The sequence below is a fragment of the Pristiophorus japonicus genome, chromosome 2, assembly GCF_044704955.1.
Source record: "Pristiophorus japonicus isolate sPriJap1 chromosome 2, sPriJap1.hap1, whole genome shotgun sequence".
NCBI lineage: Eukaryota > Metazoa > Chordata > Chondrichthyes > Pristiophoridae > Pristiophorus > Pristiophorus japonicus.
Window position 1 is genome coordinate 11,095,198 of NC_091978.1, and position 24,525 is coordinate 11,119,722.

The window sequence follows — 24,525 nt, forward strand, 5'->3', positions numbered from 1 at the left end:
CTTGTGAAGAACGGACCATTGTCGCTGACCAAGACGTCTGGTAGACAATGGGCAGCGAACATTGCCTGTAGACTTTCTACCGTGGCAGAGGATGTGCTTGAATTTAAAATGGCACACTCAATCCATTTGGAGTAGGTGTCTACTACAACCAAAAACATTTTTCCCATGAAAGTACCTGCATAGTCCACATAGATGCGTGATCATGGCTTGGCAGGCCAGGACCAGGGGCTAAGTGGGGTTTCCCTGGGTGCGTTGCCCAGCTGAGCACACATGTTGCACCCGCGAACACAAAGTTCCAGGTCTGCATCTATCCCTGGCCACCAAACGTGTGACCTGGCAATTGCTTTCATCATGACAATGCCCGGGTGCTCATTGTGAAGTTCTCTGATAAACACCTCTCTGTCCATCTGTGGCATGTCTACTCGGTTTCCCCACAGTAGGCAATCGGCCTGAATCGAGATTTCATCCTTGCGCCTATGAAACGGTTTAAACTCCTCAGGGCATGCCCCGTACGTGGCTGCCCAGTCCCCATTCAGGACACATTTCTTAACTAAAGACAGTCGTGGGTTCTTATTTGTCCAGACTTTAATCGGATGGGCTGTCACAGGTGAGTCTTTGCTCAGCTGCCCCCTGAGTGGTGGCTAGTGGTAGCCTGCTGATTGCATCGGCACAGTTTTCAGTGCCCGGTCTGTGCCGAATTGTGTAGTCATAGGCGGCTAACGTAAGTGCCCACCTCTGTAGGCGGGCCAATGCATTCGCATTTATGATCTTGTTGTCGGCCAAAAGGGATGTTAGGGGTTTGTGATCTGTCTCCAGCTCAAATTTCCTGCCAAACAGGTACTGGTGCATTTTTTTTACTGCACATACACATGCTAGTGCTTCCTTTTCTACATCCCATAGCCCCTTTCTGCCCGGGACAGACTTCTGGAGGCATAAGCTACCGGCTGTAACTGACCATTGACTTTCACATGCTGCAACACACACCCGACCCCATAGGACGACGCATCACAAGTTAAAACTAGTTTCTTACACGGGCCATATATCGTGAACAGTTTGTTGGAGCGCAACAAATTGCGTGCTCTATCAAAAGCCCTTTCCTGGCTATGCCCCCAGACCCAATCGCGACATTTGCGTAGGAGCACGTGCAGCGGCTCTAACAGCATGCTCAATTTGGGAAGAATATTGCCAAAATAGTTCAGGAGCCCCAGGAACGAACGCAGCTCCGTGTTACGGGGTCTGGGTGCTCTCTGGATCGCTTCTGTTTTGGAGGCAGTAGGTCTGATCCCGTCTGCTGCTACCCTCCTCCTCAGGAATTCTACCTCTGGAGCTAAGAAGACGCACTTCGCCTTTTTCAGTCACAGCCCTACCCGGTCCAGTCTGCGTAGCACCTCCTCCAGGTTGTGGAGGTGTTCTTCAGTGTCGCGACCCGTGATGAGGATGTCGTCTTGAAAAACCACCGTCCTTGGAATCGACTTGAGGGGGCTTTCCAAATTTCGCTGAAAGATCGCGGCGGCCGAACGAATCCCGAACGGACATCTGTTGTACTCAAACAACCCCTTGTGTGTCGTGATGGTGGTCAGCTTCTTCGACTCACTCGCCAGCTCCTGGGTCATGTAAGCTGAGGTCAGGTCCAATTTTGAAAAAAGTTTGCCACCGGATAGCATCGCAAAGAGGTCCTCCGCTCTCGGTAGCGGGTACTGGTCTTGGAGTGACACCCGATTGATGGTGGCCTTGTAATCGCCACATATCCTGACCGACCCATCCGCCTTGAGCACCGGCACGATCGGGCTCGCCCAGTCAGTGAATTCGACTGGCGAGATGATGCCTTCCCTCAGCAGGCGGTCCAATTCACATTCTATCTTTTCCTGCATCACTTACGGCACCGCTCTGGCTTTGTGGTGTACTGGCCTGGCGTCCAGGTTTATGTGAATCACTACCTTGGTCCCCATGAAAGTGCCGATGCCGGGTTGAAATAATGAGTCAAATTTGTCCATGATACTCGCCCCACAGAAGAAATTGCATTGACATCGCCCCATTTCCAGTTCATGAAAGCAAGCCAACTGCTCCCCAGTAATGCAGGACCGTCCCCCTGGAACAATCCAGAGTGGCAACCTGTTCTCCGAATATTTGTGGGTCACGACTACCGGAATGATCTCCTTTGTACATGTCCGTAGCAGTGCGTCAATCGGCAATAATTTTGGCCTCCTGGCCTTGGACACCCACAACCTTTCGAACTGTTTGATACTCATCAGGGACTGGCTAGCCCCTGTGTCCAGCTCCATTAATACTGGGATGCCATTGAGGAGCACTTTCATCATTATCGGTGGCGTCCTGGTATATGATCAGTATATGTGCTCCACATGAACTCGCTGAATTTCAGCTTCCAGCGATTTCCCCCAGTATTCATTTGGCCTCGTAGTGCTTACATCGGGCCCGTCCTCCTCGAACATCAACCTGGCTGCAGGCTTCCTGCACATACGCGCCAAGTGACCGCTGACGTTGCAGTTTCTGCAGGTATATTGCTGATACCTGAAAGCTCTGGCTGGGTGTTTGCCTCCACATCTCCAGCATGAGCTAGAGGCCCCATTGTCGGAAAGAAAATGTCCATTACCAGTCGATCGTCTCTGACTGTCTCTGTAACTGTCCTTAAGCGCACCATTAACATGTGTTGATGGCCCCATTACTGGCTGCATTGTCCATTGCAATGGCATGAATCGGCGTTTAGCTAGCCATTGTCGCTATTGAATTCCCCCTTTGGGTTCGACTGCATGCTGGGGCATGTCCGATTGCCCTTGTCTACCTAGAGAACTGTTTGCTGCGTTAACAATGTTGACTCCCTGGTCATTTGCCGCATTTGAGCCAAGATTGTTGCCGTAACTCATTCTGGTCTCTTCCTCCCCTGAGATAATTGTCTGGGCTATCATAGCCGCCGCTTCTAAGGTCAAGTCTTTGGTCTCAATCAGTTTCCTGAAAACCCCAGCGTGCCCGACGCCCTCAATAAAAAAAGTCTCGCAGCATCTCCACTCTGCATGCATCTGAGAACTTACATAGGCTCGCCAATCGGCGGAGGTCTGCCACGAAGTCTGGAAGGCTTTGCCCTTCTCGCCGCCGGTGCGTGTAAAACCGGTGTCTCGCCATGTGCGTGCTGCTCACCGGTTTAAGGTGTTCCCCGATCAACTTACTGAGCTCTTTGAATGGCTTGTCCGCCGGCTTCTCTGGTGCTAGCAGGTCCTTCGTCAGGGAGTACATTCTGGATCCACAAACCGTCAGGTAAGCTCTGCGTTTGTCGGCCGAATCCTGTCCCAACCATTCCTTAGTGACAAAACTTTGCTGTAGTCTCTCAATAAAGTCGTCCCAATCATCACCAACACAGTACCTCTCTTCTGTGCTGCTAGTGGCCATGCTCGCGTGGTTTAAATCCCAGTTTCTCGTCGCCAATAACATATCCTTACTATGCAGTATAAATGCACACGAGGCCCATACTTGAGAGAAGATCACTCTGTGACCTGTTACCTTTATTACCAAGACCTCAAGATGCAGACGGTGGGTGGAGCTTCCCCTTTTATACCGGAAAGTCCAGGTTAGGAGTGTCTCCCACAAGTTCGGCCCCTGTGATCACTGCTCTCAAGGTGTACAACTTAGGTCAGCTTATACATGGGTTACAATGACAGTTGAATACATGATAGAGAGAACCAAGCATTCCTGTGAAAAGAGGGAGGGGAAAATTGACAGGAATGTCACTGGAGGCTCATTCATGAACTCATCTCCTCAGTTACAGAAACAAAAAGATTGCAAATAAATATATATTTTTTTAAATATGCATTTATATAGCATCTTAAAAGTGCTGGAAATACACTGTCTGGAGGTCTCCAATGTTTCGGGATGATGCCCTTCATAAGTCAGTGAGACGTTGGTGAACTGAAAGCGAAAACATGGAGTACAGTTCTGACGACGAGTCTCGATCTGAAACGCCAGGCTGGCTATTTCTCTTTTTCAAGCAGTGTTTCCTGCTCTTATTACCTTAACTGTTTGCTTCAGAATGGCAGTGAATGCTGTGGAGGAAGTGATCTACCTTGTTAGCTGGGATCTGTATGTGACATGTTGTGATCCAGGAAAGGGAGCAGGGATGACAGTGGCGTCCAGGGATGTGTGAGTACCGTTGACTGTCTGTACACAGACCTGCTGCGATTGATGGCGCCCAGCAGGTAATGGTGGCAATGCCCAAGATTTGGTGACGGTATACATGTACTTGCATCCTGCCATCAGGATAGACAACCCTACAGTTTTGCTGCTAAAACACTGGGGCAGTTCAACATGCTAGTAAGCTTATGTTATAATATGAACAGCTTTGTACCTGTGGCTCAATGGGCTGGTTCAGTGTCTGTTCAAACTCCCAAATCATTGTTGACATTGTCCTTTTCCAGTGTAAGTGCACGAAGCAGTGCACATTGTCCCTCTTCCGTAACCCGTATATCTAAAAGTTCCGCATGTCTGCAGAATAAAAAGCCCATAAGAACATGAGAACATAAGAAATAGGAACAGGAGTAGGCCACACAGCCCCTTGAGCCTGCTCCACCATTCAATAAGATCATGGCTGATCTGATCATGGACTCAGCTCCACTTCCCTGCCCGCTCCCCATAACCCCTTATCCCCTTATCGCTCAAGAAACTGTCCATTTCTGTATTAAATTTATTCAATGTCCCAGCTTCCACAGCTCACCGAGGCAGCAAATTCCACAGGTTTACAACCCTCTGACAGAAGAAATTCCTCCTCATAAGAACATAAGAATTAGGAACAGGAGTAGGCCATCTAGCCCCTCGAGCCTGCTCCGCCATTCAACAAGATCATGGCTGATCTGGCCGTGGACTCAGCTCCACTTACCCGCCCGCTCCCCGTAACCCTTAATTCTCTTATTGGTTAAAAATCTATCTATCTGTGATTTGAATACATTCAATGAGCTAGCCTGAACTGCTTCCTTGGGCAGAGAATTCCACAGATTCACAACCCTCTGGGAGAAGAAATTCCTTTTCAACTCGGTTTTAAATTGGCTCCCCCGTATTTTGAGGCTGTGCCCCCGAATTCTAGTCTCCCCGACCAGTGGAAACAACCTCTCTGCCTCGATCTTGTTTATCCCTTTCATTATTTTAAATGTTTCTATAAGATCACCCCTCATCCTTCTGAACTCCAACGAGTAAAGACCCAGTCTATTCAATCTATCATCATAAGGTAACCCCCTCATCTCCGGAATCAGCCTAGTGAATCGTCTCTGTACCCCCTCCAAGGCTAGTATATCCTTCCTTAAGTAAGGTGACCAAAACTGCACGCAGTACTCCAGGTGCGGCCTCACCAATACCCTGTACAGTTGCAGCAGGACCTCCCTGCTTTTGTACTCCATCCCTCTCGCAATGAAGGCCAACATTCCATTCGCCTTCCTGATTACCTGCTGCACCTGCAAACTAACCTTTTGGGATTCATGCACAAGGACCCCCAGGTCCCTCTGCACCGCAGCATGTTGTAATTTCTTCCCATTCAAATAATATTCCCTTTTACTGTTTTTTTTCCCAAGGTGGATGACCTCACATTTTCCGACATTGTATTCCATCTGCCAAACCTTAGCCCATTCGCTTAACCTATCTAAATCTCTTTGCAGCCTCTCTGTGTCCTCTACACAACCCGCTTTCCCACTAATCTTTGTGTCATCTGCAACTTTTGTTGCACTACACGCTGTCCCCTCTTCCAGGTCATCTATGTATATTGTAAACAGTTGTGGTCCCAGCACCGATCCCTGTGGCACACCACTAACCACCGATTTCCAACCTGAAAAGGACCCATTTATCCCGACTCTCTGCTTTCTGTTAGCCAGCCAATTCTCGATCCAAGGTAATACATTTCCTCTGACTCCGTGTACCTTTATCATCTGCAGTAACCTTTTGTGTGGCACCTTATCGAATGCCTTTTGGAAATCTAAATACACCACATCCATCGGTATACCTCTATCCACCATGCTCGTTATATCCTCAAAGAATTCCAGTAAATGAGTTAAACATGATTTCCCCTTCATGAATCCATGTTGCGTCTGCTTGATTGCACTATTCCTATCTAGATGTCCCGCTATTTCTTCCTTAATGATAGCTTCAAGCATTTTCCCCACTACAGATGTTAAACTAACCGGCCTTTTGTCTGCCCCCTTTTTTAAACAGAGGCGTTACATTAGCTGCTTTCCAATCTGCTGGTACCTCGCCAGATTCCAGAGAATTTTGGTAGATTATAACGAATGCATCTGCTATAACCTCTGGTGGCACCTTGCAGTACTCTTCTCAACAGGTCTCCATAATCGTTGTGTTTGCTGCATGCTGCACAACCTGGCCATCATGAGGGGACAGCTGCTGGAGGTCGAGCCAGCAGGACCACCTGAGGAGGCGGAGGAAGAGGTGCAGGAGGAAGATCTCTGTCGCCCCAGAGCTCGGAGGTGTCGACCCATCGCCACCTTGGAAGGGCCGGGTACAGACTAGCCAACACCCTCCTGCGTCCTCACACATATGGAGGTGCCTGACACCTCCCCTACAATCTCCCTCCATGCATTATGTACTGGTGGTCTGCCAGGTTTCCCCATGTCAGGAAACAGTATTCTGCACAACATCCATCGGTGTCTCCAGCTTCATATCAGTGAACCTGTTGGCTATCCTTGCACCTCTTACATCAGCCACCCTTCCAACCTCCTTCCCCCCTCAGGGCCTTGCTGCAAACAGCTGGCTCATTAGAAACCCTTACCTGCATGCTGGATTTCTCAGTGGTGATAACGCTCAAATTAAGACAGCCACAGCGCTGAAAAATCCACTTTGGAAGGGTTCATTAGCGCTGGAACCCATTTGTTCATTTTTGGAGCTGAATATGGGGTGGCCCAGCCACAAAAAAATTTTGGCACTAATGGCCATAAAAAGGTGGGGAGAGCACCAGCTTTCCAGCGGTATTGAATTTCCCCAATCTTTTGTTTACAGCCCAAAACTTAAGAACTTTGTTTTCACTGTGGTTTTTCATACAATTTACCCTCCTTTCCTTCCAAATATGCTGAGGTATGATACTTGAATGGTGGGTGCTGGAAAACCTCCTTGCCCAAGTAGTCGCCTTTACACGAGCCTGATTTGTGAATATTAGGGGCAAGTGGGTCATCGGAATGATGTGGCTAACTGGCTATCTAGTTTGACATACAGATGATATTTTAACGTAGTTGTGTAGGGTGGTACTTGGGGAGAATTTTCAGTCAAAGTGGAATACTTAAATAGGTGTCAACTGAGTCAGTACGTTGTGGGTTCAAGTCCAGAGACTTAAGCACAAAATTTAGGCTGACACTCCCAGTGCAATATTGAGGGAGCACTGCACTGTCGGAGGTGCCGCTAAACCGAAGCCACTGTCTGCGCTCTCACTTCTCTGACTTCAAAGATCCATGGCACTATTCGAAGAAGAGCAGGGGAGTTCTCCCTGGCGCTCTAGCCAATATTTTGCCTTCAACCAACATTGTCACATTGCTGTTTGTACGACCATGCTGTATGTAAATTGGCTGCCGCTTTTATGAACGTACAAACAATGACGGACAGCGGACAGGTAAAGACCATCTGGTCCATCGAGCTGTCCCACAGAATTGCAATACCCCGTGTATCATAACTTATACACTCGCCCCCACCCAAAAGCATGCCCAACAAAAATCCGTCAATCTCCATCTTAACGCTTTCAGTTGACCGTTGCTGCCCCCACCCCCCACCCCCCCTCCCGCCCCACCACCCAAAAGCCTCACCAGCTTTTTGAGGGAGAGTGTCCCAGATTTGATTGAACTTGAGTTTCAAAAGAAACCTGAAATATGCAGCATGTGGCCCCAACCTGCCAGAGACCATCAGCAGCAGGTCGGGGCCATAAAAGGAGCAGCGAGCGGGGGCCATGGGCGGCGTGATGGCATACCACGGCAAGGTACAGCGCGAGCTGGTGCAGGAGGGCGACGGCAGCGAAGAGGGACGTCATCAAGGTCCAGGTCGGTGATTGGAGCGTGGGCAGATACAGCAGGAGCGGCGAGGCCGGGGCAAAGGAGCGGCGAGAGATTGCAGAGGGACGTGATCGGGGCCCAGGAGAGGCGTGAGTTCGGGGCCAGAAGAGGCGAGGGCCCAGGGGCAGCACGGGCCCAGCCCACACTGCGATATGTGTGCGCACTAGGTCCGTGCAGCAGAGCTGGTCTCCAGTCGTCTTGGTTAATCCTTGCCACTGGACCAAGACCGAGCTCTGTCAAGCCCGTGTGGTGGCTGGTGTGCAACGGCCACCCCATGTTAAAAAAATCCACGCACAGGCATCTTCCACCTTTGAATATGTAGTTCATGTCCTGGAATATTAGGTCCTTCATTGAAACACCTGTGAACTCATCCCTTTTTGTCGTGGAAGCAAGTCATCCTTGTTTCAAGGGACTGCCTAAGATGATATTTTCCAGTCATGAGCCCAGTCTCCCAACACATTAAGGTCTGCCTGAATCAGACAAGCCTCTTCTACAGTTCTAGCACTCACACAGATCTTAGTATCATTTGCAAATTGTGCCCCCAACTGCTGAATCCAGATCATTAATAAAAATAGTAAAAAGCAACGGTCCCAGCATTGATCCCTGTGGAACACCATTTTCCTACATTACAACAGTGACTACACTTCAAGAGTACTTTATTGACTGTGTAGCACTTTGGGACGTCCTGAGGTTGTGAAAGACGCGATATAAAAGCAAATTCTTTCTTCACTGCCTTTCTAAATGAAAGATTAATTAAAGAATAGACAGACCTGTATTTATATAGCGTTTATCATATCTAAAACATCTGAAAGCACTTCACACAGTAAGTAGGTTAAAATGCAGTGACTATTGTTTTTTTAGGCAAATGGGGCACCCATTTTGCCTGCTGCAAGTTCCCATAAACACCAACGGGCTGACCAGTAAATCTACTTTTAGTGGTGTTAGTTAAGGGAAGAATATTGGCCAGGACACTGGGTGAACTCCCAGCTTTTTTTCCACATACTGTCATGGGATCTTTAACGTCCACCTGAACCTCAGTTTGACTGGCGCACTCCCTCACTGCTGCATTGGAGTGTTGGCTAAGGTTGAGCTCAAATCCCAGTGTGGGGCTTAACACACAACTTTCCAATTCAGACGTAAGCGTGCTCCTACTGTACCAAGCTCACCCATAAACTGAGAATGTCAATACTCATTTCACATAGGACTCTTAAAGCCAACAATCTATCAGTTTGTGCACTATTTTGTGATTGTTATTGTGAGAGAGCAGTATAGTTAGGAACATAGGAATTGGTGGACGAGGAAAGACCAGAGTCCATCCAGTTCGCCTTCTATAATGTCTGGTGATCGCGTGCTACAACGATAATGGAGTTCTTGTCTAATCTTAGCAATCAATCTCTATCAATCAGTCTACAACAGACATGAGGTGAGGAAAACCCCAGTATGGGGAGCTTTGGGAACCATTGGTCTACCTGTTCCTCCGAAGCATGTTACACTTACCACAGGTCATGTCTCAAATTACTCATATACTGTATCCTACATTTTGATTTACTTGAGAATAATGTAGCCTCGTTTGGTGTTTTAATGTAGAAACTGGACATTTGCACAAAGCAGTCAGAAGCGGCTCCAAAGTCCACGTGGTGGAGGACTATGAAGTCTTCAAGCCAGCTGAGAAAGTTCTGAACATTGCATTACAGCAGGTAAAAAACCTATCCAATCTCAAGCTCATCAAACGTTGCAGCAAAAACTGGAGCTTATACTAATATTGAAAATGCAGATGGACCAAGAGATGGCTATTTAGCCCATCAGTCTTGCCCCTTCCATAGACTGTATTGTATACTCTGCCCCAGTCTGACCCCATTTCTGTTGAATTGACACCGCACTTGCGTGTGTTACATTCGCTGTGTTTCTATTCTGGTAGCACATCCTCCCCAGTGATGGGTGAGGGTTGGAGGAAGGTCCATACAAGTCAGAAATGTGCAGCTTGTGATTTCTGGGCTGTATAGGCAGGTAAGTGCTCCACCTCAAGAGGCAGGTCATGGACGAATGATCCAGAACCACAAGTTCAAACCCCACAATGGCAGCTGGAAAATTTAAATTCAGTTAAATAAATAAATTTGCAATAAAAAGCTAGTACCTGTATCAGTAATGGTGACCATGAGACTGCTGGATTATTGTAAAAACCCAGCTGGTTCACTGACGTCCTTTAGGGAAGGAAATATGCCGTCCTTACTTGCTCTGGCTTTTATCTGCCCTCTGAAATAGCCGAGCAAGCCACTCAGTTGTATTAAAGGGCAATTGAGGCGGGCAATAAATGCTAGCATTGCCAGCGATGCTCAAATCCTGTGAATGAATTTAAAAAAAAAGGAAACTGGTAGATGAGAAAGAGTTTATGAGTGACTTTGGTGCTGATGGGGATAATTTCTTTCAGGGTTCTGTCTACGTTGGTTCAGCTAGCATGGTGGTCCAGCTTCCAGCAGTAAACTGCAGCAGGTATTCCGGCTGCAATGCCTGCCGCCTGGCACGGGATCCGTCGTGCAGCTGGGATGTGCAGAAATTGGAATGTGTTAATTTCAGAAGCCAACCTGCCCACGGGTGAGTACCATTGCAGGAGACGGATCTTCTCTCAAACCGTAATTGAGTTGCACCAGGAAAGGTATGTGAAGTTGACACTAAAAAATGACAGTGAGAGAATTGGGCTGTACTTCCACACGCTAAAAAAGCCACTCACAGGCATCTTCCACCCTTCAGGGTGTAGTTCAGGACCTGGAATTTTAGGTCCTTCATTGGAACACCTGTGAACTTAGCCTTTTTTGGCATGGAAGCAAGTCATCCTCGATGCGAGGGATTGTCTATGATGATGATGACTTCTGGAGAGAGACGCAACTGAGGGAAATGTTGGCAAGGTGGGCAGATGGGATTACAAAATCAAAATACTGCAGATGCTGGAAATCTGAAATAAAAATACAAAATGCTGAAAATGCTCAGCAGGTCAGGCAACATCTGTGGAGAAAGAAACAGAGTTAACGTTTCAAGTCGATGACCCTTCATCAGAACTGGTAGGTGGGATTTGCTGAATGAGAAAGGGACAGGCTTCTTGACCGACTGGGCTCTTCTGGTCCCCGAAAATTCTTGTGCTGGTTCACGGCGAACACATACGAACAACAACAACAACTTATATTTATACAGCACCTTTAACATAGTAAAACACATAAAGGTGCTTCACAGGAGTGTTGTGAGACAAAACAAATATATTTGACACCGAGCCACATAAGAAGAAATTACGGCAGATGACCAAAAAGCGTGGTCAAAGAGGTAGGTTTTAAGGAGCGTCTTAAAGGAGGAAAGAGAGGTAGAGAGGCGGAGAGGTTTAGGGAGGAAGTTCAGGCAGCTAAAGGCATGGCTACCAGTGGTGGAGCAGTTATAATCAGGGATACTCAAGAGGGCAGAATTTGAGGAGTGCAGACATCTCTGGGGGGAGGGGGGTGGAGGTTGTGGGGCTGGATGAGAGGCGGGAGTTCGGGAGGCGAGCGGCCTACAAGAGGCCCGTCAGTGAGCAGCGGGAGTTCGTGAGAGGCGGGAGTTCGAGAGGCGAGCGGCCTAGAAGAGGCCCGTCAGTGAGCAAGGGGAGTTCGTGAGAGGCGGGAGTTCGGGAGGCGAGCGGCCTACAAGAGGCCCGTCAGTGAGCAGCGGGAGTTCGTGAGAGGCGGGAGTTGGAGAGGCGAGCGGCCTAGAAGAGGCCCGTCAGTGAGCAAGGGGAGTTCGTGAGAGGCGGGAGTCGGGAGGCGAGCGGCCTACAAGAGGCCCGTCAGTGAGCAGCGGGAGTTCGGGAGGCGAGCGGCCTACAAGAGGCCCGTCAGTGAGCAGCGGGAATTCGGGAAGCGAGCGGCCTACAAGAGGCCCATCAGTGAGCAGCGGGAGTTCGGGAGGCGAGCGGCCTACAAGAGGCCTGTCAGTGAGCAGCGGGAGTTCGGGAGGCGAGCGGCCTACAAGAGGCCCGTCAGTGAGCAGCGGGAGTTCAGGAGGCGAGCGGCCTACAAAAGGCCCGTCAGTGAGCAGCGGGAGTTCAGGAGGCGAGCGGCCTACAAGAGGCCCGTCAGTGAGCAGCGGGAGTTCGGGAGATGAGCAGCCTACAAGAGGCCTGTCAGTGAGCAGCGGGAGTTCGGGAGGTGAGCAGCCTACAAGAGGCCCAGCAGGTGCAGCTGCAGCAGGATGAGAAGGCAAAAAAGAAGTAGAAAGAAATCGAAAGGTGATGTCACAGCCAAGGAGTTAAGTGATTGGCTGGTGATTGGTAAGTAGTTTTTCTTTTTCTTTTCTTTATCAGTAAGTAACATTTTAGCCTTGTTGTTGCCAAATTAAGTTTATCTAGGGGTTAAGTCATGGCAGGACAGCTCGGACACGTGTTATGCTCCTCCTGTACTATGTAGGAAGTCAGGGAAGCTTCCGGTGTCCCTGACGACTACGTGTGCGTGAAGTGTGTCCGGCTGCAGCTCCTGATGGACCGCACTGTGGCGCTGGAGCTGCGGGTGGATTCACTCTGGAGCATGCTGATGCTGAGAATGCCGTTTAGTGAGTTGGTCTTACCGCAGGAAAAGGGTACACAGCCAGATAGGGAATGGATGACCAACAGGAAGAGCAGTGCAAGGAAGGTAGTGCAGGGGTCCCCTGCGGTCATCCCCCTGCAAGACAGATACACCGCTTTGGGTACTGTTGAGGGGGATGACTCACTAGGGGAGGGCAGCAGCAGCCAAGTTCATGGCACCGTGGGTGGCTCTGCTGCACAGGAGGACAGGAAAAAGAGTGGGAGAGCTATAGTGATAAGGGATTCAATTGTAAGGGGAATAGATAGACGTTTCTGCGTCTGCATCCGAGACTCCAGGATGGTACGTTGCCTCCCTGGTGCAAGGGTCAAGGATGTCTCGGAGCGGGTGCAGGGCATTCTGAAAAGGGAGGGTGAACAGCCAGTTGTCGTGGTGCATATAGGTACCAATGATATAGGTTAAAAAAAAGGGATGAGGACCTACAATTTAGGGAGCTAGGAGCTAAAATAAAAAGTAGGACCTCAAAAGTAGTAATCTCAGGATTGCTACCAGTGCCGCGTGCTAGTCACAGTAGGAATCGCAGGATAGCTCAGATAAATACGTGGCTTGAGGAGTGGTGCAGCAGGGAGGGATTCAAATTCCTGGGACATTGGAACCAGTCTGCACCTGGGCAGGACCGGAACCAATGTCCGAGGGGGAGTGTTTGCTAGTGCTGTTGGGGAGGAGTTAAACTAATATGGCAGGGGGATGGGAACCTATGCAGGGAGACAGAGGGAAGTAGAATGGGGGCAGAAGCAAAAGATAGAAAGAAGAAAAGTAAAAGTGGAGGTAGAGAAACCTAAGGCAAAAAGCATAAAGGGCTACATTACAGCAAAATTCTAAAGGGGCAAAGTGTGTTAGAAAGACAAGCCTGAAGGCTCTGTGCCTCAATGCGAGGAGTATTCGGAATAAGGTGGACGAATTAACTGCGCAGATAGCAGTTAACGGATATGATGTAATTTGCATCATGGAGACATGGCTCCAGGGTGACCAAGGCTGGGAACTCAACATCCAGGGGTATTCAACATTTAGGAAGGATAGACAGAAAGGAAAAGGAAGCGGGGTAGCATTGCTGGTTAAAGAGGAAATTAATACAATAGTAAGAAAGGACATTAGCTTCGATGATGTGGAATCGGTATGGGTGGAGCTACGGAATACCAAGGGTCAGAAAACGCTAGTGGGAGTTGTGTACAGACCACCAAACAGTAGTAGTAAGGTTCGGGACAGCATCAAACAAGAAATTAGGGATGCATGCAATAAAGGTACAGCAGTTATCATGGGTGACTTTAATCTACATATTGATTGGGCTAACCAATCTGGTAGCAATGCGATGGAGGAGGATTTCCTGGAGTGTATTAGGGGTGGTTTTCTAGACCAATATGTCGATGAACCAACCAGGGAGCTGGCCATCCTAGACTGGGTGATGTGTAATGAGAAAGGACTAATTAGCAATCTTATTGTATGAGACCCCTTGGGGAAAAGTGACCATAACATGGTAGAATTCTTTATTAGGATGGAGAGTGACACAGTTAATTCAGAATCTAGGGTCCTGAACTTAAGGAAAGGTAACTTCGATGATTTGAGGCGTGAATTGGCTAGAGTAGACTGGCAAATGATACTTAAAGGGTTGACGATGGATAGGCAATGGCAAACATTTAAAGATCACATGAATGAACTTCAGCAACTGTACATCCCTGTCTGGAGTAAAAATAAAACAGGGAAGGTGGTTCAACCGTGGCTAACAAGGGAAATTAAGGATAGTGTTAAATCCAAGGAAGAGCTACAGAAAAAGCAACAAACCTGAGGACTGGGAGAAATTTAGAATTCAACAGAGGGGGACAAAGGGTTTAATTAAGAGCAGGAAAATAGAGTACGAGAAGAAGCTTGCCGGGAACATAAAAACTGACTGCAAAAGCTTCTATAAATATGTGAAGAGAAAAAGATTAGTGAAGACAAATGTAGGTCCCTGGCAGTCGGATTCAGGTGAATTTATAATGGGGAACAAAGAAATGGCAGACCAATTGAACAAATACTTTGGAAGACACAAATAACCTTCCGAAAGTACTAGGGGACCAAGGGTCTAGTGAGAAGGAGGAACTGAAGGATATCCTTATTAGACGGGAAATTGTGTTAGGGAAATTGATGGGATTGAAGGCTGATAAATCCCCTGGGCCTGATAGTCTGCATCCCAGAGTAATTAAGGAAGTGACCCTAGAAATAGTGGATGCATTGGTGATCATTTTCCAACAGTCTATCGACTCGGGATCAGTTCCTATGGACTGAAAGGTAGCTAATGTAACACCACTTTTTAAAAAGGGAGGGAGAGAGAAATCGGGTAATTGTGGACCGGTTAGCCTGACATCGGTGGTGGGGACAATGTTGAAATCAATTATTAAGGATGAAATAGCAGCTCATTTGGAAAGCAGTGACAGGATCGGTCCAAGTCAGCATGGATTTATGAAGGGGAAATCATGCTTGACAAATCTTCTGGAATTTTTTGGAGGATGTAATTAGTAGAGTGGACAAGGGAGAACCAGTGGATGTGGTGTATTTAGACTTTCAAAAGGCTTTCCACACAAGAGATTGGTGTGCAAAATCAAAGCACATGGTATTGGGGGGTAATGTACTGACATGGATAGAGAACTGGTTCGCAGACAGGAAGCAAAGAGTCGGAAAAAAACGGGTCCTTTTCAGAATGGCCGGCAGAGACTAGTGGAGTGCTGCAGGGCTCAGTGCTGGGACCCCAGCTCTTTACAATATACATCAATAATTTGGATGAAGGAATTGAGTGTAATATCTCCAAGTTTGCAGATGATACTAAACTGGGTGGCGGTGTGAGCTGTGAGAGGGACGCTAAGAGGCTGCAGGGTGACTTAGACCGATTAGGTGAGTGGGCAAATGCATGGCAGATGCAGTATAATGTGGATAAATGTGAGGTTATCCACTTCGGGGGCAAAAACGCGAAGACAGAATATTATCTGAATGGTGGCAGATTAGGAAAAGCGGAGGTGCAACGAGACCTGGGTGTCATGGTTCATCAGTCACTGAAAGTTGGCATACAGGTGCAGCAGGCGGTAAAGAAGGCAAATGGTATGTTGGCCTTCATAGCTAGGGGATTTGAGTATAGGAGCAGGGAGGTCTTACTGCAGTTGTACAGGGCCTTGGTGAGGCCACACCTGGAATATTGTGTTCAATTTTGGTCTCCTAATCTGAGGAAGGACGTCTTGCTATTGAGGGAGTGCAGCGAAAGTTCACCAGACGGATTCCTGGGATGGCCGGACTGACATATGAGGAGAGACTGGATCAACTGGGCCTTTATACATTGGAGTTTAGAAGGATGAGAGGGGATCTCATAGAAACATACAAGATTCTGACGGGACGGGACAGGTTAGATGCAGGTAGATTGTTCCCGATGTTGGGGAAGTCCAGGGGACACAGGGGACACAGTCTTAGGATAAGGGGTAGGCCATTTAGGACTGAGATGAGGAGGAACTTCTTCACTCAGAGAGTTGTTAACCTGTGGAATTCCCTGCCGCAGAGAGTTGTTGATTGGATATATTCAAGAGGGAGTTAGATATGGCCCTTACGGCTAAAGGGATCAAGGGGTATGGAGAGAAAGCAGGAAAGGGGTGCTGAGGGAATGATCACCCATGATCTTATCGAATGGTGGTGCAGGCTCGAAGGGCTGAATGGCCTACTCCTGCACCTGTTTTCTATGTTTCTATGTTTCAATGTTACAGAGATAGGAAGGGGCGAGGCCATGGAGGAATTTGTAAACAAGGATGAGAATTTTGAAATCAAGGCGTTGCTTAACTGGGAGCCAGCGAGCAAAGGGGTGATTGATGAGTGGGACTTGGTGCGAGTTAGGACACTGACTTGCGGGTTTTGGATGACCTCCAGTTTACATAGGGTAGAATGTGGGAGGCTAGCCAGGAGTGCGTTGGAATAGTCAAGTCTAGAGGTATATAAAAAGGCATATAAAGAGGCATATAAAAGCAGGACAGGAAAAGAACAGCTGGTCCATCTCGCCTGTCCCAACACATCCTATTGTAGAGTTATCGACCTGCATCACATTTTTGTGCCTATATGACTGGACTTTTTAAATACTTTTTCAAAAATCACTTTTCTGCCTCCTCCCCTGAAAGCATTGACCTTTCGTTGGTGTATGGTTCCACTGCTGCCATTCGGCTTCTGGAACCACTCCCAAGAGACTCGACATTAAATTGCATTGGGTTTAGTGTATTTCTTTCCCCAGAAGCATATTGGTACCTCTACAGTGGAGGAGCCCAGTGATAGCGTCGGAGGAAATAGAATCCTAAAATTTTGCAACACATAAAGAGGCCTTTCGGCCCATCATGCCTGTGCTGGCTCTCTGAAAGTGGTACAATTAGTTCCAGCCCGCTGTCTTTTCCCCATACTCCATTAAATATTTATCCACTTCTCTCTTAAAAGCTATTGTGGATTGTGTCTTTGGTAGGGAATTCCATGGCCTAACAATTCACTGCATAAAAAATATTTCTCCTAATGTCCCCCAACATTTCTTTTTGGTTGTGATCTTAAATTTATGCCCTCTAGTCACTGACTCACTGAACAGTGGAAATAGTTTTACGTGCGTTTCATTAAGAAAACCTCTCAGAATTCTGAACCTATCATTTTTGAACCAATCAGTTCCTACATTACAACAGTGACTACACTCCAAAAGTACTTCATTGGCTGTAAAGCAGTTTGAGATGTCTGGTGGTCATGAAATGCGCTATATAAATCCAAGTCTTTCTTTCTAATAAATCTCCTCTTAACCGTCTCAGTTCTAATGAAAAGAACCAGGGCTTCTTTTGTCTCTTCTTCCTGACTAAAGCTTTTCATCCCTGGTATTATCTTAGCGAATTACTTCTGCACTCTCTCCATGGCCTCAACCGAAAACTGAGCACATAATAGTGTGGCCTAACCAATGATTTGTAAAGATTTACAAATACCTCTTTGCTTTTGTACTCTCTGCAACTATTTATAAAAACGAGGGTCCCATATTTTTAACAGCTTATCAACTTGTCCTCCCAATTTTAAAGTATCTAAAGCCTTAAGTGTCTCTACTCCTCTACTTTTTAATGTGTGTATGAAATCCTTTACTATTTCCTCTTGTGTTCTCTGGTGCTGTCTTTAAAGCCCTTAGCCTCTTGATTCTTCCCCCCCACCCCCTCCCCTCCAGCCTCTATATTTTCTGCACACTGACTTGCACACTGACGGTGCTGCATAATCTGCGGCTACTTGTTCTAAGTAGGAAAAGGCAGTGCAGTGTTTTCTTTATACTCCTGGATAGTGAAAGCATTCACCTCAGGAAGGATTTATTGATGTTGGAGGGAGCATAAATTAACCAGAATTGGAGTGGGTGTATATGGTTAAATTATTAGGACAAATTGCATAACGGTGCCTTGAGTATTGAGGGATGATCTAATTGTGGTATTTAAGATGAGAAAAGGAATAGATAGGGTAGATGGAGAGAAATTACTTCCTCTTGTTGGGGTATCCAGAACAAGGGAGCACAATCTTAAAATCAGAGCTAGGCCGTTCAGGAGTGAAATCAGGAAGCAATTCTTCATGCACAGGGTAATGGAAATCTGGAATTCTTCTCCCCCTCCCCCCCTCCCAAAGGCTGTGGATGTGGGGGTGGTGGGGGTCTATTGGAGCTTTTAAGACTGAGATCGATAGATTCTTGTTAGGTAAGGGTCTCCAAGGATATGGAGCTAAGACGTACTGATCAGCCATGATCTTGACGAATGGCCTCCTCCGGTTCCTATGTATAATTGCTGTGCAACAGCCCAGCTGTGAATGCCTCCCATTTGTGAAGATGTGTCAGAATTACAGCTTTTCATTTAAATGATCTACCTAGAATATATTAAAAATCTTGGGTCTGTGCACACTTTGTGTTGGCTTTTTCCATTAGAAATTTTTGTCTCCACATTTAGAATGGGAAAGGCCTTTATAAATTGTCACGCTGTGATTACCCCGCCCCCCCCGCAGTGGAAGCGCAGGATTGAGCTCCTGCACGCAACTCCATGGGACATCAACTAGTAATGTATATTTTAATTTGATTAGTCAAAAATTGTGCTGAATTATGCTTTTAATATAGAATTGTCACTTTATTTTTAAATACAAATTATAATTACTGTATTAAGTATTTTCTTATCCTGCAGGTTGCTGCAAGATGTGAAATATGACCATCAGAAAATTAACACATTGTGTAACATTGAGAAAGGTACGTTTGATAAGACACCCACCCCCTCCACGCTCGGTAGGTTTTCAATCCCTCATTCCCCTCTCCTGGAGGTAGTAACATTGGTAACTTGTACAGTTCCACAGGTGCTGGTCGCACTCCAGTAGCTCAACTAACTACCACATGTCAACAATGTCCCCGGTCACTATCCAGTGACCCCCCTCCTTACTGGAAAATGTCTATTGTGCTAATCAGGTTAAGATAATATCGGGCTTACTGTGATGCCCTCTATGGTCAAATATCCTGCTGGTACTCTCTAGGTTTACACATAAAGAATGTCCACTTGGCACAGTACCCAAAGGCTTCTGGCATCAATGGAACTGTAACCCAGCAAGAGTCGGCACTAGCAAGGGGGTGGGCGGGGAAGAGAGTATCATCAAATGTGCTTAGATTTCCCAGGCCACTGTCTGTCCAATTCTGGGCACCACACTTAGCTTGGACAGTTGGGGCAGTGCATCGTGTAGATCGTACATACTGCAGCCATTGGACATGGGGTTGCAGAGGTGGATATTGAGCCAATAGGCAGGGGCACCGATAAATCCATCTACTTTGTCCTCAATGATGCCGAGCTTCTTGAATGTTGCTGCAGCTTCACCTTTCCAGGCAAGTGATGAATATTCCATCACACTCCTGACTTGAGCCTCAGAACGTTGGCCATGCATGTCCTCAAGATAAAAAGTTGAAGGGAGGATCACGTTATTAAAGGCTCCAAAATGTTGAAGGGGATTGTCTAGCTGCAACACCACTAATAGGCTGCCAGATGGGTAGAGGCTGTCAGGATTCAGGCAGTGAGCCACTAGACTGGCAATACAACATTGATGCTTCATTTATTTTATTGTCACACTTCCGTGGCTGACTGTAATGGTCACTTTGTGATAGGCACAGGTCACCTCTCAGTGTACCTTCCATCTGCTGACACCGTCTGCTCCTCCTGTCAGACCTGAACAAACAAGACCGGTGGCTGCAGAGTGCTGAGACTGGGAGAGTCTCCAAGATAAGAGATTAAGTCAGCTGGTAGCTGTCTGTGGTCATTCTTTATGTGCGAGCCAGTACATTGAGAGATCGATATTGCCCTTTTTTGCGATGCCCCTTTACCGGCTCCAGGGGGCGCGAAACGCTGGGCGGGGTGGGGGGGGGGGGGGCCCCTCTCGGCTGCCGCGAAATTGCGCGGGAGTTAGCGGAGACCCTGCCGTGGTAGCTCTGAGCCCCGTGGGTAGCGCTCCAGGCCTCCGCATAACCGCCGGTGACATCATCGCCGTGCTCGGCAATCCCTTCGCACCACGTGCTAGCCCCTTTCCGCCCCACGGCAGATATTCTGCGAGGCTGCTGCGAGCGTTGTCAGCGTCATTCACGTGGGTCACGAACTGGGCCGATATCCACTCACGGAGCGGAAGTTAAAGGGGAGGTGGGGAACCATCTTGACAGTTTGGCAACTACCCAGAATGTTGCCGCCCCCAACCGAGGCGAGGGGCAATTTCGGCCCCTTAAACAGTTCAGGTGGACATCAAAGATTCCTTTGCACTATTGGAAGAAGAGAAGAGTTCTCCCCGGTGTCCTGGCCAATATTCATCCCTCAACCAACATCACCAAAAACAGATTAACTGGTCATTATCACTTTGCTGTTTGTGGCAGGTTGTGTGCATTTCCTACATTACAACAGTGTACATCATTGGCTGTAAGGATCTTTGGGTCTTGTCCTATTTAATCTCCACAGGTGAAAGTTAAAGCCCAGTGCTGCCCATAAACTTGTGTCCCATTGCTTTTTGTTTTTGCAGACCCTTTCCTGGTTCAGAAGGTGGTACCAGCAATGAGGGGGACCACAGTTTTCCTTCTCTGCGAACCCAGTTCCGCCTGGTCATCCTGTTACTGGAGAACGCCCAATGGAAACGTGAACAACAATGATGAAGCCGGAGGGATTGGTGTGACGGTCACACAGGACAGCCTGGGCAATTACAAGTGCGTGTGCGTTGAGGAGGATGTGCAGACTCCTGAAGCTTTGTACAGCCTGGAGCTAGGGTCTTCTTCGGCCGACTCCAGCAAGAGTACAAATTCGACCAATTATCTCCTGATGTTTGTCTTCCTGGTCATCGGCCTTATTCTCGGTGCTCTTGCCTACAAGTATGGCCACCGGTGGTACAAAAACAAAAAAGCATCGAAGGGCGGCTGTAACGGGGATTACACGGATGCAGCAGGGGGGGCCGCGGCTCCCAGTTTGGGCTCCAACGATGAAATCCGGCCCTTGACCATCAGCCGGGGGAGCAGTTCGGGTTTAAATGGAACTGGTGAAAAAGAGGAGGTTTATGAAAACGCGGGGAAGGAAGTGAACGGAGTGAACACGGGCCCTTCGAGAAACCACGCTATTTCTATCATATCGTGCCAGGACGAAACCTCGATTTAATCACCGGCTGACGGGCAGACTGAAGCCCTTGAAGAATGCGGCCCGAAAGAGTAGCCGAGCATCTGCTTCACAAATTGTGTTTTTTAAATTGAGTCTATGGCGTTGCTTTTAATTCTGTCCACTTGTCTTTCTTCCAGGTAAGAGAGTGTAGAGATTGGGGGCCCTACTGTGGCCCCCGCTCAGCATAACCTTTGTCATGTCAGCTTCACGCATGCCTGGCAGAGAGTCCTTGTCTTGTTGGGGTTTGCGGGGTGGGGGGGGCGGGGGGGAGCCAACGCCATTTTGTTTGCAGTCGCGCTATTTGAGACATTATGAGGGCACCATGCCTCTGAGGACTACCCAAGTTGCCAGTTTTGGTTGACACCAAAAAAACTTAAATGGGAATTATTGGATCCTGTGAATAAATGTATATGTTGTGTAAAGAGCGAGCCCGGTTGTAACGCCTGCGAGCAGCTGAGCCGCTTGGACCAGGGGGCTCCGGGTTTGACCCCTATTCTGTGCCGAGTTCACTGATTTCAGTCCAAGCTGTCGGCGAGGATGGCCCCACCCTTGGGCCAAGGAGAGTAAATATCAGCCCTGGGATTCCTGCTCCTCGTCACCATCCAGTGACCACTGCTGCACAGGACACTTGTAAAGAGGTCAGGAATGGCCTTGAATGTCCTGCTAGTAGCAGGCACTTACATTGTAAAATATGGAGAAAGAGCGGGTGAGTGGGACTAATTGGACAGCTCTTTCATAGAGCTGACACAGGCACGATGGGCCGGATGGCCTCCTTCTGTGATGTACGATTCTGTGACTCTACTAGGGTTTACACGGTGACACTAGCCCGAGGTACTGCGGAGTGACCCCCACGCTCAAGGATCCGCAACGTGAAAGGTATCAGTGCCTTCTGGATAGGAGAATAGCAGAAGTAAACGGTGAAAATGACCACTAGTACTCAACATATTAAAACCCACTGATCTTGTGGGATCGTCGAGGATCTTTTATCTGTTTTCCTTGGGCTGTAGAACTGCATACTTACCGCTGGGGCTGCTCGACCCCAAGTGTACTCAGCCGACTTGCCTCACGGAGTAGGGATGCTGCTGTGTATAGCCCACCATCCCCAACATGCAGTCAACACCACTGCTGTGTGAGCACTGGCAGTCAGTCCAGCTCCCCCGGAAGTAGGGAGAGGTGAAGAATGGCACTGTCGGAGACACCGAGCATCTGATTTCCAGTGAAATCCAGGGGTTTAAACAAGTTAAATGGTGCTGAGCAGAAAGGAGCAGACTGAGCACAAACAGCAGTGTCCTCACTCGTCCAATGTTTCAATGTTGTGGATTTCATTATACTCAGAACTGTCCTTGCGGACGAAAGACTCAACTGTTGTAAATGTTCATTGAAGTTTTTTTAGGTCTGCTGTGCTCTGCTGATTTTTGATATTTAGTGATTCTTTTGTTATTGCTGTATGCAGTTTTGAGTATCACTCTCGCTTCTCTCCAAATCCACTTTGTAAGGATCCAATCTGACATCGACTGATGCTGTTCCAGTGTTCTTTGGACTGCAGTGGAAGTTGGGGGGAGAAATGTGGGTCGATGTGCTGCATTGTGTCCGATTTATGTCCATTGCTACAGGTTTAATCTGGAAGAGCAGTGGCTTCAGGGGGACCTCACTGCTGTCTCTAGGTTTATTTAGTATGTGGGAGAGGAGGACTCGCACTTTAAGACAATAAATATGTGTGATGTTCTTAATTCATCACCTCAAATTGCTCCTTCCAGTGGCTGACCTGTAACCATCAGCACTTGGGGTAATTTTAACTTTGTCTGACAGTGTAAAATGGGCGATATCGAAATGGCCGCCCGTTATACACCCCACCCAATATTCCTGTCCAGTGACTTCGATTACAAGGAGAATGTTTAATGGCTAATCCGATATCATCCGTTTTACACGGTCGGACAAAGTTAGCATGACCCCCCCCCTTGTGTTTTACAGCTCAAAACGCTCATTACAAATGAAACCACCCACATTTGGAAGGGCAGATGTAGAATTATAAAGCTGGGTGTTCTTTGCACAGCTCAGGTGGGCATGATATGAAAATTGCACACCTTCACTTGGCTGAGACACCCTGGGGTATAAAATGGCTGCAGTGCAGCCCTGTAGCAATGCCGCATGCTTTGTTGCAACCCTAGCGACAGCACTGGTGTCCATCCTTCATCTTTCTCAGTATTCAGTAAATAGCCTGAGCCTTTTCAGTATTGGTCTTTGGTGTTGATTTTAAAAACTTATGAATTTTGACTTTTCTATTTGATGTGGACTGGGGAGGTTTAAAATTGGAGTGCGGGGGGGGTGGGGGAGGGAGGGGTGGTGAGGCTTTCCTGATGGCCGAGAGGGCAGATGCACCTCCTGGTTGGATCTGGCCTTCACAGAGCAGGAGGGCACCAGGCTATATTTATGTCGAACAGATCTCAGCCGAGACAGCAGTACAGACAATAGTGTTCTCATCAACGCCCCTGCGATAGTGAGAGGAAAATATCATACAGGCTCCTGCTTCCAATTGCTGTCCAGTGGCCCGAGTCGGAAGGTGTATAAGTACGCACGTGGACTCGAGATAGGATCAGACTTGTCTGGGATGCATTCCGTGAATAAATAGCCTGCTGACACTCGCTGTATAGTCTCTGATGTGATGATTGGGCATGTGGGCAGAGTACTGGAGGGGTCTGCCGTTTGGAACTGTAGCCTACTGTGAGTCGGAGGAAGGGAGAAATTTAGGAGGGTGGGGGGTGGTGGGAGGGTAGGGGGGGGGGCAGTGTGGGGTTAATGCTTGGACGGTTAATGACATGTTCAGATTTTAGAATTCTGAGGTTACTGCCTTTTTATATGTGACAATTTATATTTGTTACACCGTGTTTGTTTCAGTTAATTGAGATAGTTTCTTCTACCTAACTTGTCGATACGTGCTGTGCTGTGCAAAAATGTGAGCGAGTGCAGCGTGCAGTTCCCTCCTGTACAGGTATGTAGCAGAGCGATCCAGAGAGATGAAAGGGGAAGTTTTATTACTCGCTGTTGTGCTGTTACCAAAATGATTTTCAAAAATAAATTACTATTTTGTGGTATTTTTAAAACTATACCGTTTAGACTCTTCAGTAGTGCGAAGTGTTTTGTTAACACCCCTGTAACCTTTTGTACATCATCTAATATTTTTGTTTTTAAACCGTTCCAGGAGTTTTATTGTCACTGACTGCACTGACCGTGAGCGTTCCCTGAGGT

At 47.8% G+C, this 24,525-nt stretch overlaps 1 protein-coding gene across 1 annotated transcript in view; it reads left to right on the forward strand.

Moving 5' to 3' along the window:
• The window catches only part of sema4f (sema domain, immunoglobulin domain (Ig), transmembrane domain (TM) and short cytoplasmic domain, (semaphorin) 4F), a 247,642-nt gene extending 223,619 nt beyond the window's left edge, over positions 1–24,023 (forward strand). The window contains exons 11-14 of the mRNA XM_070866783.1: positions 9,624–9,733; positions 10,465–10,628; positions 18,802–18,863; positions 20,657–24,023. Coding sequence (XP_070722884.1) covers positions 9,624–9,733; positions 10,465–10,628; positions 18,802–18,863; positions 20,657–21,279 — 959 coding nt within the window. The 3' untranslated portion in view covers positions 21,280–24,023. The remainder of the gene's footprint in view (positions 1–9,623; positions 9,734–10,464; positions 10,629–18,801; positions 18,864–20,656) is intronic.
• Positions 24,024–24,525: the final 502 nt, after the last annotated feature.